At 39.2% G+C, this 14102-nt stretch overlaps 1 protein-coding gene across 1 annotated transcript in view; it reads right to left on the reverse strand.

The window, feature by feature from the left end:
* The window catches only part of LOC114669222 (glutathione hydrolase 5 proenzyme-like), a 62589-nt gene that overhangs the window by 14270 nt on the left and 34217 nt on the right, over positions 1 to 14102 (reverse strand). Inside the window, exons 3-7 of the mRNA XM_028825417.2 lie at positions 9665 to 9751; positions 8230 to 8419; positions 7109 to 7266; positions 5944 to 6090; positions 1912 to 2045 (exon numbers count right to left, since the gene is read on the reverse strand). Coding sequence (XP_028681250.1) covers positions 1912 to 2045; positions 5944 to 6090; positions 7109 to 7266; positions 8230 to 8419; positions 9665 to 9751 — 716 coding nt within the window. The remainder of the gene's footprint in view (positions 1 to 1911; positions 2046 to 5943; positions 6091 to 7108; positions 7267 to 8229; positions 8420 to 9664; positions 9752 to 14102) is intronic.

The following is a 14102-nucleotide window of genomic DNA, read 5'->3' on the forward strand; positions in this document are numbered from 1 at the left end:
CATTATGGGGTGTTGTGTGTAGAATTTTCTGAGGAAAAAAGTGAATTTAATCCATTTTGGAATAAGGCTGTAACATAACAAAATGTGGAAAAAGTAATGTGCTGTGAATACTTTCCGGATGCACTGTAGATGTTCTTGAGTGTAAATATTAATGGGAGAGGTGGTCAGGTTGGCACAGTGGTTAATAATGCCATTTCATCAGTGTCCTAGGCTGCATACTGTTCCTGTGGCAGTAATTTTGTGTATAGGTGTTATTTGCACATCCCAAAGACACTGCTATTTTATAAAAACACTATAGTAACAAGTCAAATTTTAAGTAAAGTATATTTAAAATAGCAGGAAATTCTGTGTTCACTTTGCATTTGTACTGTAAAGCAGCTAATTTGTATTACAGATTTTGAGAAACTAGTGTGACTTAAGTAGGACATTTCATAATCTACTGATGACTATTAAACAATTAATATTTTTTGTAGTTTTTTTCTCAAGTTCTGTCTGGCTGTGTCACTGTATTAAAAAATAGTAACACTTTGATCATAGGACGATCAATTAACACTGTTACACTTTTTCATTACATACTGCACACAAAAGTGAACATTTTAATAATAATTCCCTTGCTCTGTAATTTGATTCATTATATGGAAGGAATTGATTTACATGTTACTGAAAGAATGAGAAATATTCAAGAAAATAGTTGGGTATATATAACATATAAAACCAATTTGGGGGCATGTTTCCCAAAAGCATTGTAGTGATAAGAACATCATTAACAGAATCTTAAGACTCATCCTTAATTTACGAGTATTTTCCGAAACCTGTCATAATTAAAGTAATACATGAAATCCTTTGTAGTTTATGTGTTCCCCAACCCACTTATTATTTCCTAAGTGTTTTTTAGACTTGTCACCTCTTGTGCAAATCTAAGAGACATACAAAGGTTATAAGACAGGGCACATTGAATTCACATCATGACAATTCTCTGTAAACGTAGAATACTAAGATCTATATTTGACTTGATGCATGTATTTTTATGCATACCTGTTGACACCTGTAACTAACCCACAGATGACAGCTGAAGAACCGTACATCACAGCGCATTAACAGAGCCTCAGTACGGTGGTATATGAAAAAGTGCTTTTGCTTTCTCTGTAAGTTTCAGGTGTTATGATTTCACCTCACCAGCACTGCATCATGATAGTTATGTGTGCAATGCTACACAGCATTATTGTTAGAGCAACTATATCAATGCCCAAAAAAGTAAAGAATGTTATCTTTTCACCTCCAGACTTTGCTCTGTCTCTTTTAAATTCCAATGCTCTTCTTTTGACAAGACTTAAGTATTGCATTTTTTCACACGTCAGCCCCTGACCTAGGTTCCAGTGTGCATGCTCTTATTCTCTTCAATATTTCATCTCACTTTCATTTCCCCAGCTATCAATATCATCTAAACAAGAAGAACAAGCCTATCTTTAGAAAAGTATGGTTTTCTTGTATGGCTTGTGTCCATCTTTTGCATTCATCTTAGAAACTACTAATCTAACTTTTATATTCTTTTGTTTAATTTGTTATTAAATTATAATATAATTATTTTACATCTTCAATTTATACCACTGGAGGACCCAAAACCACACCTTATTTCGAAAATATTGTCAATGAGTTGATTTTAAATTGACCTGTAATGATTTTTCCTTAATAAGAGTGGAGTTAACAAAGAAGAACTTTGCACCACTCATGGTTTTTTGAAAACAGTTGAAAAAGTAGCCCATATATTACACAATAAAGTTGCTTGTTAATCTCTAAGATTCACAGTTTTTGAAAACTTCACCCTTGAACTATAGTCCATAGTTATAGAAGTATTTCCTGCTCATCCTGCTAGAATTTCTTTTTCTAATATACAGAATGAATGTTACCAACTTGCGTTCTGTTACTGAATTTTGGGTCTTTTATCTTCAGTTTCTGTCCATTTGCCATCTTAAGGGCCTCAATGAATCTGTGATAGGTAGTCAATACATTATTTTTCATTAAAGAGTCAGGATTTAGTTGATATCCTGTGAAAGATAAAAAAGTGAGCAATTAAAATGTATTGTAATAAAGTTTTCAAAGTAAAAAATATAAAGTGTCTCAATACATGAACTACATTTTTTGTGTATAGATAGACATGACTGCACCTACTTTGGAATGAGTATATTTGTGCAGCATATATTGAAATGATTTTGACATGGAAATTATTTTTTTCCAATAGTGTATTAGTGGTTTGATAGTTATCTCGACTTGGTAAAGAAGACCAAAGAAAGATGTTAATGTCCAGAATGTTATAAAAGAATTTATGGAATTATAACCAATCATATAAATCCCCAGCTTATATGTTTATTAGAGGCAGATTGGAGACGCAGTGGTTAGCACTGCTGTCTCACTGGTCTAGAATCTTTGGTTTCATTAATTAGTTAATGTTTGGTTTAATTTAACTCATGTGCCTGTCTGTGTTGAAGTTTTCACATTCTCCATGTCTTCAAGGAATTTCATCCAGGCACTTTAGTTTTCCTCCATATATCTTCTGTATCATCAAAGATGTGTGGATGTTAGATAGGGACTCTAAACTAGCACAGTGTGTGAGTGGAAGTGTAGATGTGCATATAAATGAGATCAATGCCATGTCCAGAGCTGACTTCTAGAAATGAAAGAGAAAAACCTCATTCCTTGACACTGGTTGGTTTATTGCATCAAAACAAAAAGCGTTACCATAGTCTGTCATTTTGAGACCACACAACAGCTGGACCCTGGACACGATAAAGCACCAGCTGCAGATCTGTCAATTCTAAGACTTTTTATAACCTTCCACATGCTAAATGTCTGCCTACTCTTAACATTGTCTACCTTAATCATAATGGCCAGAGAGCACTGTGAGCACCTCAGCTTCTGCATTCATCCCTATCAGGTTCTATCTTGGGTTTCCTGGTATAGCCTATTTGTGGATATGTATGCTGTAAGATTCCTTAGTATACGTAAAGTAAATGTTTTGGTTGATTTGTGTTGTTGGCATTTGTTTCTTTGTTTTTTTTTTTGGCCATTGTGTCCTTGACACGGCTCAGTTAGAAGCAGTACCATTTCACAGATTAATTCTCAGCATTGAACCTGGTCCACCTGATGATCTGGTGCTCCCTGCTGGATAAAACTAGATTAGGTATATTTTAAGAATATATTGTGTGATATGTGGCCGGCCGTTCACCCCGGCCAATACCCCCAGGCCGCCAGGTGGAGCCCTCCCTGCAGCATGGAGGTGCCCCGAATGCCAGCAGGGAATTCTGGACAATGCAGTTTTTATCCCTAACCCTGCTGGATGCTGTGGGGGCCGCTAGGGGATGCTGCAGGGAGGAACAAGAATTATATGCCCTACGCCCCGGAAGTACATTCAAGTCACATGAACAGGAGGAATGATGTGCTTCCGGGGTGGTGAAGAAAGGATTTTTTATCTGACCCGGAAGTGTTCCAGGTCACATGGACAGAGAGGGTGAAACGCTTCCGGGTCAAGGACTATAAAAAGGACAGTGAAACACCAGAGCGTTGAGCTGAGCTGGGTGGAAGGGTGGCAATGTGTCTGGGAGTGGAGGATTGTATTGATTGTTTATTATTGATTATTGATTTATTATATGAGTATTGTGGAGTGTAGGTGCATTGTGCACTTTATTATTGTCCAAATAAATAATTGTTGGACTTTTACCTGGTGTCTGAAGAGTGGTCAGAGGATTCAAGGGGTCGAGAAGACCTCAAACTGTCACAATTGTTATGTTACTAGGGGGCTCCGCCCCCTGCGCGCTTTGCTCGCCAACCCCTGTGTTTGGTTTACCGGATATACAATACAATACAATTTATTTTTTGTATAACCCAAAATCACACAAGAAGTGCCACAATGGGCTTTAAAAGGCCCTGCCTCTTGACAGCCCCCCAGCTTGACCCTCTAAGAAGACCAGAAAAAACTCCCAAAAAAAAAAAACCCTTGTAGGGGAAAAAATGGAAGAAACCTTGGGAAAGGCAGTTCAAAGAGACACCCCTTTCCAGGTAGGTTGGGCGTGCAGTGGGTTTCAAAAAGAAGGGGGTCAATACAATACAGTACAATACGTAGAACAGAATAAATCCTCAATACAGTATAAAAATAAAAATTCTAGAAGTACGGAGTAGAATTTCACATTAGATGATATCACATAATATGATTTGGATTTGTTTTAAGTCCTGGAGACCTCATTCATCAAGCTGCCTCCCCCATTTTGCCATTCCACATCTGAAATAGCGCTAATCCGATGAAAGGACCCCTCATTCCCACGTCCCCAGTCATCAGGGATGACTTTACCTTAGGCAGGCAATCTACAATTTTAAAGAGATTGTTACATATGCAATATTTTCACTTTTACTTTAAAAACTTTTGTAAAAGCAATACTTGTCCTTTATTTCCGGTTACATCTCGTTCTTGCCAGACGTATAATGCTGCTCGTGTTGTGAAGTGGGGGGGGGGGGCGTTTGAATACACGCTAAGGATATGCCTTTGGATCATTTGCTGTCTTTCTGCTGCTTGCGAGCTGTCTCTTCTACCTGTTGCATGTCGTTGTTTTAAGAGCTGGGAGCACATGATACTTGTCTGCCAAAAGCAATCCAACAACTGCTTGGTTAGATGTCTGTGGACTCCTTTTAAATGATGACTCACTGCCTGGTCTCACGTGATGTTGTAAAAAAAAAATACTTGTCCTTTATTTCTGGCCCCGGGCGTGGTTAAATTCTTTCTTGCTGGACGTATAACGCTGCTTGCGTTCTCGGGGGGGGGGGGGGGTGCTGGGCTACTGCCGCGCTGCCCTTCGATCTTTTTAAAGCCTGTACAACCGCTGTCCTTTTTTGTTACGGCCCTGGGACGATCTCTTGGCACAAGGTCTCGTGTTTACGGCCCCTGCGAGACGCACCGTGGCAAGTCTCTTTGGTCTCGCGGGTCTTTTAAATGTCTTCTGAGAAGATCACATATCGTTGCATTGCTTTTGCTTTCCAGGACAGGATTTCTTTTTATAATAGAGAGATGTGATGTAACATATTACGTAGCATGTACTGCTGTGTGCCAGGTTTTAAACTAGTTTGAGATGAATTATGCAAGGAGAGTGGATGTGTTTATAGTGTTCTGTTTTTTTTTTTTTACAATCAAGACATAAACAGCTCCATACTCTGTCACGTGCACATATATTCCAGGCCTCAAACTATACAATGGTTATGGCAAAACTCTTCCTATGCCCACTGCAACAAGTAGGTGTTGTGGCCTAATAGCATTTGCATATGAAATTAGCTCAGACTGTGGCTTATGATTAAGAGATTAATTAATGTAATTTTATTAATCAGTGAATTTTATTTCCAAATATTGTCACATTTGTATATAGTAAGTGATACAGTAAGCATCACTGGTCCATTCTCTGTTATAGAGTATTTACAGACACCTCCTATTTTCTCATGTCAAGCCATTTAATGATGTGAATCATCCTGACGCTTTATTTATAGGAAATAGAAGAACTATGCTCTTAATAGAAACTTGGTCAAATAAAAACACAATATAAATTCCTCGAAGAGGACAACTCAATCTGGAATCAAACTAGGGTTTGAGTATTTTCAGGCAGAAATTCATTCCACCATGCCAGAAAAGTCACAAAATCTAAATGTAAACATCTTAGGCAAAGCACAATGCCGAAAAACACTGCAGAAAATGAAAAGTAGCCAACAGACAAGTAAGCCCTGTAATTTTTATTTTATGAGCCAATACATTGACATTGTAATAATGTGAAAAACAAAAGGGAAGCAAGGGTAGAATCATGGTACAAAATGAGTTATTAGTGATCCTCCCAATTGCTTTAAAAAAAAATCCTGTCGACTAACAGCTTTTATTATTAACATCAATGGGTATCAAAAATGAAATTGACCTACCTTTCATGATATTAAGTATAAACCCAAGAATGGCTCCCGCTATTGGCGGAGGAGGAACATAAAGTTTGTTGTCTCCAATCTTCAATTGCAGTGGCTGTTCTACTTTCACTTTGAAGTTTTTCAGATCTTCTGTTGTCAAATATCCTCCTGGAATATAAATGAGAGAGAGGGACTATAAAACTGAGTTCACGTTAATGATATGAACTGCAGTCAATATGCCAGTAACCATTTCGGCCACAAGCCACAAGGAGAACAGAAGCAAAGTTAAGCTTCAACAAGACTGAATAGTTAAACTCTAAAGAAAAGAAAGTAGGTAGAATCAGGCAGGTAAAATCTGAAAACCTATATATATATTCTGGGTACTGTTCAACAAACTCAGTCTGTTATAATTGAGGAAAGAGGGTAGGAAATTCCCTCAAAATATTTTCAACCAGTTCTTGGGTTAAGAAAACTATCTGTGTACTGGAATGAGATTTATTTAAGCCAGTTCATCCAGTTTAACCAAAGTGAAGAACTGGATAGAATAAAGCATGCTACTTGCACATTGACAAGATCAGCATGGTTAAACATAGAAGGGGAACTTTTTGGCCAAACTGACCAGCTAAGCTTTAAGTAGGTGAAAACAAAAAGGTTAATTCAGGAAAGTCATAGGCAAAACAGCCAACATTGCTTCAGTGAAGGAAAAAACTGAACAAGTAGTTCCTCCTAGTTACACTCAGCTTTTCCAGCTATAGGAAGGAAGAGCAATAAAGTAGAGACCTTTTGTTACATCTTTGTTGGACTGTTACACGGATGAAAGCAAAAGTGCAGATGTCTTCCTGTGATACTGTGCCTTAGCCAGCTCAGTGGTAACACCGGAATGTAAAGCACTTCCTACTGCATCTAATGAAGAGCATGAAGCTTCACTATAGGGCGAAAAAAAGGAAAACCTTCTCCCACTTACACCTTGGTCAGTGTTGCCTTCGGAACTACAGAAGGAACCTGAAAAAGCTACATACTGTATATCCTAGACTTGTGAGCTTCAACACAAAACAAACATGTCAGAGAACATAGGGCATATTGAAATCTTGTGATGAAATGCTTTGCTTAGGAGTCAATGCAGAGCAAAAAGAATAATAAAGATATTTCTCCCTTCCAGGTGTAAAAAAATAAATAAAAGAGTTACCAAGTTCTTTGATATCTTTAACTAAATCCTCTGCCAGCTGGCCTTCATAGAAAGCATTTGCTCCGTTTTCGGCAATTATTTCCAAAGTATCTGCTAACTTTTGAAATTTGAGTGTATCTTCTTCTTTCAATATCATCCCAGTCTTGAAAAACAGTTCACTTTAAAAAGAAAAAGTGACACTTACTGAGGAATATGTCATGAAATAACAGGTAATTCACATATAAAATGAGTACAATATATGATGTTTTCAGTTTCAAAATAGGCAAATTATCCTGGGCAAGTTTAGATGTTAAAAAACAGGCTTTACTTTAAAAGGCCACGTCAACATTATGCAACTTTTCCAGTGATTTTCATTCGTAGCCTTCATTTACATATTCTTAGTGACTCTAAAGGCAGTCAGCAGTGCATGATTGGCATGAATGCAGTTGCATGAAGTGGCATGCATAGCGACTCACTCCAACTAATTTGCGACTTGCTCCAAGTTTGATTTTTGTTTTTAGTCTTGGGAGTAGGCTCTATGTGCATGACCACTGACACCAATGAATACTTATCTGGAAGTACAATGTATATAATAATATAATACAGTAACAATGAATAAGGAACGCAAGTCTTTTAGACCTCACAAACTGAAAAGAAGCTCATCCTCTGATCTCTCATGTTTTCTATATCATGACAGAATGGAAAAAGAAAAAAAAGGCTCATTGTACCTGTTAACCTTTGATGCAGTACCAGCTTTGTCAGGCAGCATGTACTTGTTCAGTCCATGCATCTACTTAGCTATGTGACCCTGAGCAAATTCACAGTTGCGAAACTAACCGCATCAGACACAAGCATTAAAGCCAACATCAGAGGAGGCATGAGTCCATGGACACACCCACATTAATTAATTCTGGACCAGTTTGTAATGGCCCATACACTAAATATTGTGTCTTTAGGACATAGGATTAAACTGGTTCGATGATTACTGGATTACTATCTGAACCCAAGTTCTTACAGGTGTATGAAAACCGTGCCCTCTCATTTTTTACATCCACTAGTTAAAACATACAGATATGTTACTTCGTATTGTTCCTTTTTCTTTCTGATTAAATATGAAGCTTCACTTGCCACATGCTACATACCGTAAATTTGTTTTGTTCAAAAATGGTTGCAGATGTGAGAGAAATGCACTCAGCACTCTGGACACTGGGAATCCTTCCCTGGCTAGTTTAATGGAGGGCTGAAACAGTGTTTTCCAGGGAAGTTTCCCAAACCTTTTGTGTGCTTCTTCATATCCTCTGATTTCTCCAGGGACACCAATCCACAAAGATCCTTGTAATGTTAACAAAATGAAACAGCATAAGACAGTGCAGATAAGTGTAAAAGATAAAAAATTACAGAGCAGGAGGTCAGTTTTTCAGCAGTTTGTGATATTCTTTGCTGGATGTTTTCTGTTAGGAGCAGCTCTCTATTGGAAAGAAAACATTTTGCTTTTAAATGTACATCAGATAACAAAGGTACTCCTAAAACCTAGTAGATTTTAGTGATTAGTGGGTAGCTCTGCAAAATGATTGGAGAGAAAACAAAAATAACAAAACCTTTGTACAGGAAATGCAAAAAAATACCAGAAAAAGCTGCATTTCTGAACTCTCTAAGCTCCTACAAAAGTAAATGACGCAGATTTACGAACTTTTAAAGAGAACATTACAGTATGTAAAGGCTCCTTATTCTTACTGTCTCAAACGACAGTAAGGAGCACCTGTAAGGCTTGCACACCGGGCCAGATAATATTTCTACATTCTGAGTTCCAATTTGGACTGGAAACACAGTGGTTAGCACCGCTGCTGCTGCTTTACAGCTCCAGGAGTCATTAGTTTTGTACTGTTTGTATGTTTTTGGTATGTTCAGGTTTTGTTTTTTTTCTGCTGTTATTCTAGTTTTCCTCACAAATATAAGCTTTTGTTTAAAGGCCATCTGTTAATTGAACCTTAATGTGTGTGTGTATGTGTGAATAAGTGTTCCCGCTCCAACAGACAGAAACCCTTTTCTGGTTTGGCTTCTACTTTGAGAAAAATATTTTTTTACTGATTCAAATACAGGGCTTCAGGGAGTCGTACATTATTCAGGAAATCAACAATGAGATAGGAACCAACTCAGGAAGGGATATTAGTCCACTAGTCAACCTAACCTGGCTATCTTGCAGAAAGAAACCAAAGAACCAGGAGAAAACGGTTTCAGACGTGGAAAGAGTGAATGAACTCCACACAGACATTGCCTGGGCTGGGAATCAAATCTTTGTCCTTGGAATTATGAGACAGCATAGCATCAATGAATATTGTTCAGTCTTATTGCCCCACTTTTTTAAAATAACCGCTATTTGTTTTATTATTATTTATATTGTATTATTTCCCTTTTCACTGTCTTACTGTATGTTTCAGTAAAATACATTTTTTGTCCTGACATTTACCTTTCTCTTGGTTATATAAGATAGAGTCAGGTTAACCTAAAATAATACTGACATAGTTTCAAAATTGTAATCTTCTTTTTCATTCAAAGTATATAATGGCAGCCACATACCTAGATTTAGAAATCCTGTGCAGTTTCTCAAGAACTCTGGTGTGTTTTGTGGCACTGTTTCACGGGCATTAATTATGGTGACTTTGCCTGAAACCAAAAAGTTACATACAATAATAAGAAACTAATGATTTTTAAATGTAACATACATTATGGTTCAATTTTCAGATTTTCCTAAACACGATGTAAGTTTATTATATCATACCATTCTCTAAGCCTGGTATTTCCTAGAGCCTATTCCAGTAACCACAGGGTGCAGAGCAGGAATAATCCCTGGACTGGGCACCAACCCATTGCAGTGTGAACACACTTATACACCACACACATGTTAGGGCCAGTTTAGTGTCGCCAATCCAACTAACCTGCATGTTTTTTGGAGGAAATCGGTGCACCCAGAGGCAACCCATATAGACATGGAGAGAACAAGGGGAAACTCCATGTAGGATGTGAATCCTGGTCTCCTTACTGCGAGGCAGCAGTGCTACCACTGTGCCACCCTGTGAGAATATTATAAAAAGCATATAGATCGACATTTAGATGTGAATATTGACAGGTCTATACCTTTGCCAGGATCAAGAATGAAAAAAGCCCATTATCTCCCATCCATAGCAAAGAGGATGACAGTATTGTGTCCCCCTGTGTTGTCAGCTATTTTAAAAGCTCATTCAAGTTCCAATCTGTCTGAAGCTTTGCTCATTGGGCACTTCCAGGAAGTGAATACATGAGAATATGTAAGTATAATGCAATATAACGCTACATTTTCTAACCCGCTGTATCCACTTAAGGGTCATAGTCTATGCCAGGGGTGGGCAAAGTTTTTGGCTCATGGGCCACATTGACTTTTAAAATTTGACAGACGAGCCGGGCCAGCACTAGATGCATACATATCAAACATAAACATAAAAAAGGGATTACAGTGTTAATATTTACATTCACTTTTAGTGGGAACAGTGTTGTTGATCACCCTTTTTTTGCCAGTGCATTGAAGTCTGTTGTTAGTTTTGTTGTGGCAATTCTCAGAATTGATCTGAGGTGTTCATCGCTCAACTGGGATCTGTGGGGTGCTTTGTTGGTGTTCTGTTCACACACATACGTAGAGCCAAACAACACCAGCATCCTCTATGCCATCTTCTGGATGTTTGGAAATTTGGCTGCGCTTAATGAAGTTGTCCTCCTTCACCCTTTCCTGGATTGTTTTGAGCAACCCAATGTTTTTTCCACTCAGATTTGGCATTCCATCTGTGGTAACGTTGGCAAATGTACTCCAAGGTAGCTTGTGCCTATTTATGACCCCCGACACGCTGTCATACAAGTCCTCTCCCCGCGTTTTCCCCTTTAGGGATTCCATGGGCAAAAACTCCTCCGTTATGTCAAAATTGTCATTAATCCCTCTGATAAAAATTAAAAGCTGAGCGGTGTCCTTTATGTAATTACTTTCGTCCAGTGCCAAGGAATATAATGTAAATGACTCTGCTTTTTTGTTTAACTTGCTAACTAAGTCTTTATCAATTAGCCCAACATGGTGAGTCACTGTCCTGTGTGATAAGCAATTTTTTTCAAATTTGTTCTTGCTCTCAGGACACAAGATGCCTGCTGTCTCTACCATGCACTCTTTGAGAAACTCCCCTTCGGAGAAAGGCTTGCTGGTCTTTGCTAATTTGAATGCTGGCACATAACTTCTTGGATTCTTGGATGGCAGTTTCTCGGATAAAGGTGTTTTGCTGAGCCTGCAAACTAGCTGCCAACCTCTGAGCGGTAGCCGTCCGTTCTTGTGTTGACTGGTTGCTAGCGTAATTAGCATGCTTGGTGGAAAAGTGACGGCTGATGTTGTATTCCTTTAAAACCGCAACGTTTTTTTGGCAAATAAGACATACAGCCTTTGACCGGACTTCAATGAAAAAGTATTTAGTTGTCCATTCCTTATTAAACACTCACTGCCGACTTTTCTTTTCTTTGGCCCATGAATTGTTGCAGATGGGTTCAGAGCAGTAGCAGAGTAATAACAGAGAGTAACCCGGGCTCCGCAAATCAAGTCAATGTATCACTGCGCCTAATGCGCCACCTGGTGGAACGCCAGGTATTACAGGACAAGGTCAAATGAATGCAGTCATAATTATGATATGATTTGATTTGGGCAATTTTGTACCAGTCTTCGGCGGGCTGGATTAAAAAGACCAACGGGCCGGATGTGGCCCGCGGACCGTAGTTTGCCCACCCCTGGTCTATGCCACTGACACTGGATACACTTCTGGGACCAGTCATGTAATAGATGAGGCAACAATTCATTATAAGGCACACTCGCAGCGACACAAACACTCATCCAAATACACCCATAAAAACATTCAACCAATTTAAAATGACCATTTATCAATTATTCTAGCATGCATGACTTCGGGATGTGGGAAGACAGCCCTCAAGTAGAATCTGCAAATTGCACATACTTATTGTGAATAAGTATAGAATCTAAATCCATGAGGCAGCAGCACTAACCACAATGTCGCCAGATGCTGAGCCATTTTATCCTAATTTGAAAGTTGGATATAATGTGGCATCTGCTAGGCCTGTATTCTGATTGAAGAACACGAACTAAATCCATCCATCCTGCCTTTCATTTCCAAATCCATTTATCCTGAACAAGGCCACAGGGAAGATGGAACCTATTTCAGCAAGCACTAGGTGCAAAGAAAATACTATATAAAAATAATAACAAAGTGATACTACATTCACTAAGCTAAACTATCCTACAACAGTAAGTAATTAATAGTTACATTAAATAATCTGTTACCTAACCAAATATTACATAGTTTGTATGTTGACACTGAATCAGTACTGCAAAATGATAAGTAATGCAAGTAGGGCAGATGAATCAGTAATCTTAGTTGCAAGCAGGTGACAATATGTGAGTTAATTGATTAAAACTTTGAATTTGATAGACAGATTGGTAGATAGATAGAACTTTATTTGTCCCCTGGGAGATACCTGGCCCATTATACAGGCGTAAATCTGTTGGTATAAAGGAACCACAGTAGTGTTTCTTGACTGCTGAGTAATGTGTTTGCTGAAAGTCCTCACTGTTAGTGTGTCAGAGAGAGGATGTGCAACATTGTTCAAAATGGCACTCAGTTTTGTTTTAATTCTCTGCTTTGCTATTTGAGAATTTCTGCAAGTTGCATGATCTAGTGTTATGTTGAGAGTTGGAGGTGTACAGAGTGAAGTTAAAAGGAGACAGGACTGTTCCTTGTAGTGCTCCAGTATCCCATCCATCCATCCATTTTCCAACCCGCTGAATCCGAACACAGGGTCACGGGGGTCCGCTGGAGCCAATCCCAGCCAACACAGGGCACAAGGCAGGAAACAATCCTGGGCAGGGTGCCAACCCACCGCAGGACACACACAAACACACCCACACACCAAGCACACACTAGGGCCAATTTAGAATCGCCAATCCACCTAACCTGCATGTCTTTGGACTGTGGGAGGAAACCGGAGCGCCCGGAGGAAACCCACGCAGACACGGGGAGAACATGCAAACTCCACGCAGGGAGGACCCGGGAATCGAACCCAGGTCCCCAGATCTCCCAACTGCGAGGCAGCAGCGCTACCCACTGCGCCACCGTGCCGCCCGCTCCAGTATCCCTCACATCCATATCAGAAATAGTCGTTGAGTTTCACAAAAAGTGGTCTGCCTGAATGATTGTCCATTATCCAGAATATCATGCGTTCATCTACCTGCATATCTCTGAGTTTATCCCTTAACAGGGATTGCCTGATGGTATTGAATGCACTGAAGAAATCAAAAAAAATAATCCTCACAGTGCTGCCAGCTTTTTCAAGGTGAGAATAAGACTAGTGTAGCAGATAGATAATTGCATCCTCCACTCCAATTTTGTCCAAAAGGTAAACTGCAGTGGGTCCAGGTGGTCTACCCCAAAAAGGACTTCTATAGTCCCGGAACAGTCTCTCAAAGGTCTTCATAATTTGAGAAGTATGTGCCACTGGTCTGTAGTCATTAGGTGAAGTGGTACCTGCATTCTTTGAAATAGGAACAATCAGGAGGTTTTCCACAATAGCAGCACTTTCTGGAGCTTTACGGATAGACTCAACAGATGATAGAGGATACCATAAAATTGGTCAGTAAAAGCCTTAAGAACTCGAGGACTAACTCCCATCTAGTTCCGTGGCCTTTCCTATATGTAGCTTCCTCAGCTATCTCCTTACTTGGTCTTGAGGTTTGGGAAGCCCATACTCCTGTTCAGAGGTGTCACTGGTCATTCCACCTGACGTAGTAGGAGTTATTGATGTAGTAAGGGTGGTGTGGGGAGACAAGTAATTGAAAAAAGCTGGCAGTGGCTTGGAAAATGTATTAAAAAATTGGTTCAAGGCATTAGCTTTGCCGATATCTCCTTCTAGCACTTCGGCCCTGGATTGTTTGAGTCAAGTA

The sequence above is a fragment of the Erpetoichthys calabaricus genome, chromosome 18, assembly GCF_900747795.2.
Source record: "Erpetoichthys calabaricus chromosome 18, fErpCal1.3, whole genome shotgun sequence".
NCBI classification, from domain to species: Eukaryota; Metazoa; Chordata; class Cladistia; order Polypteriformes; family Polypteridae; genus Erpetoichthys; species Erpetoichthys calabaricus.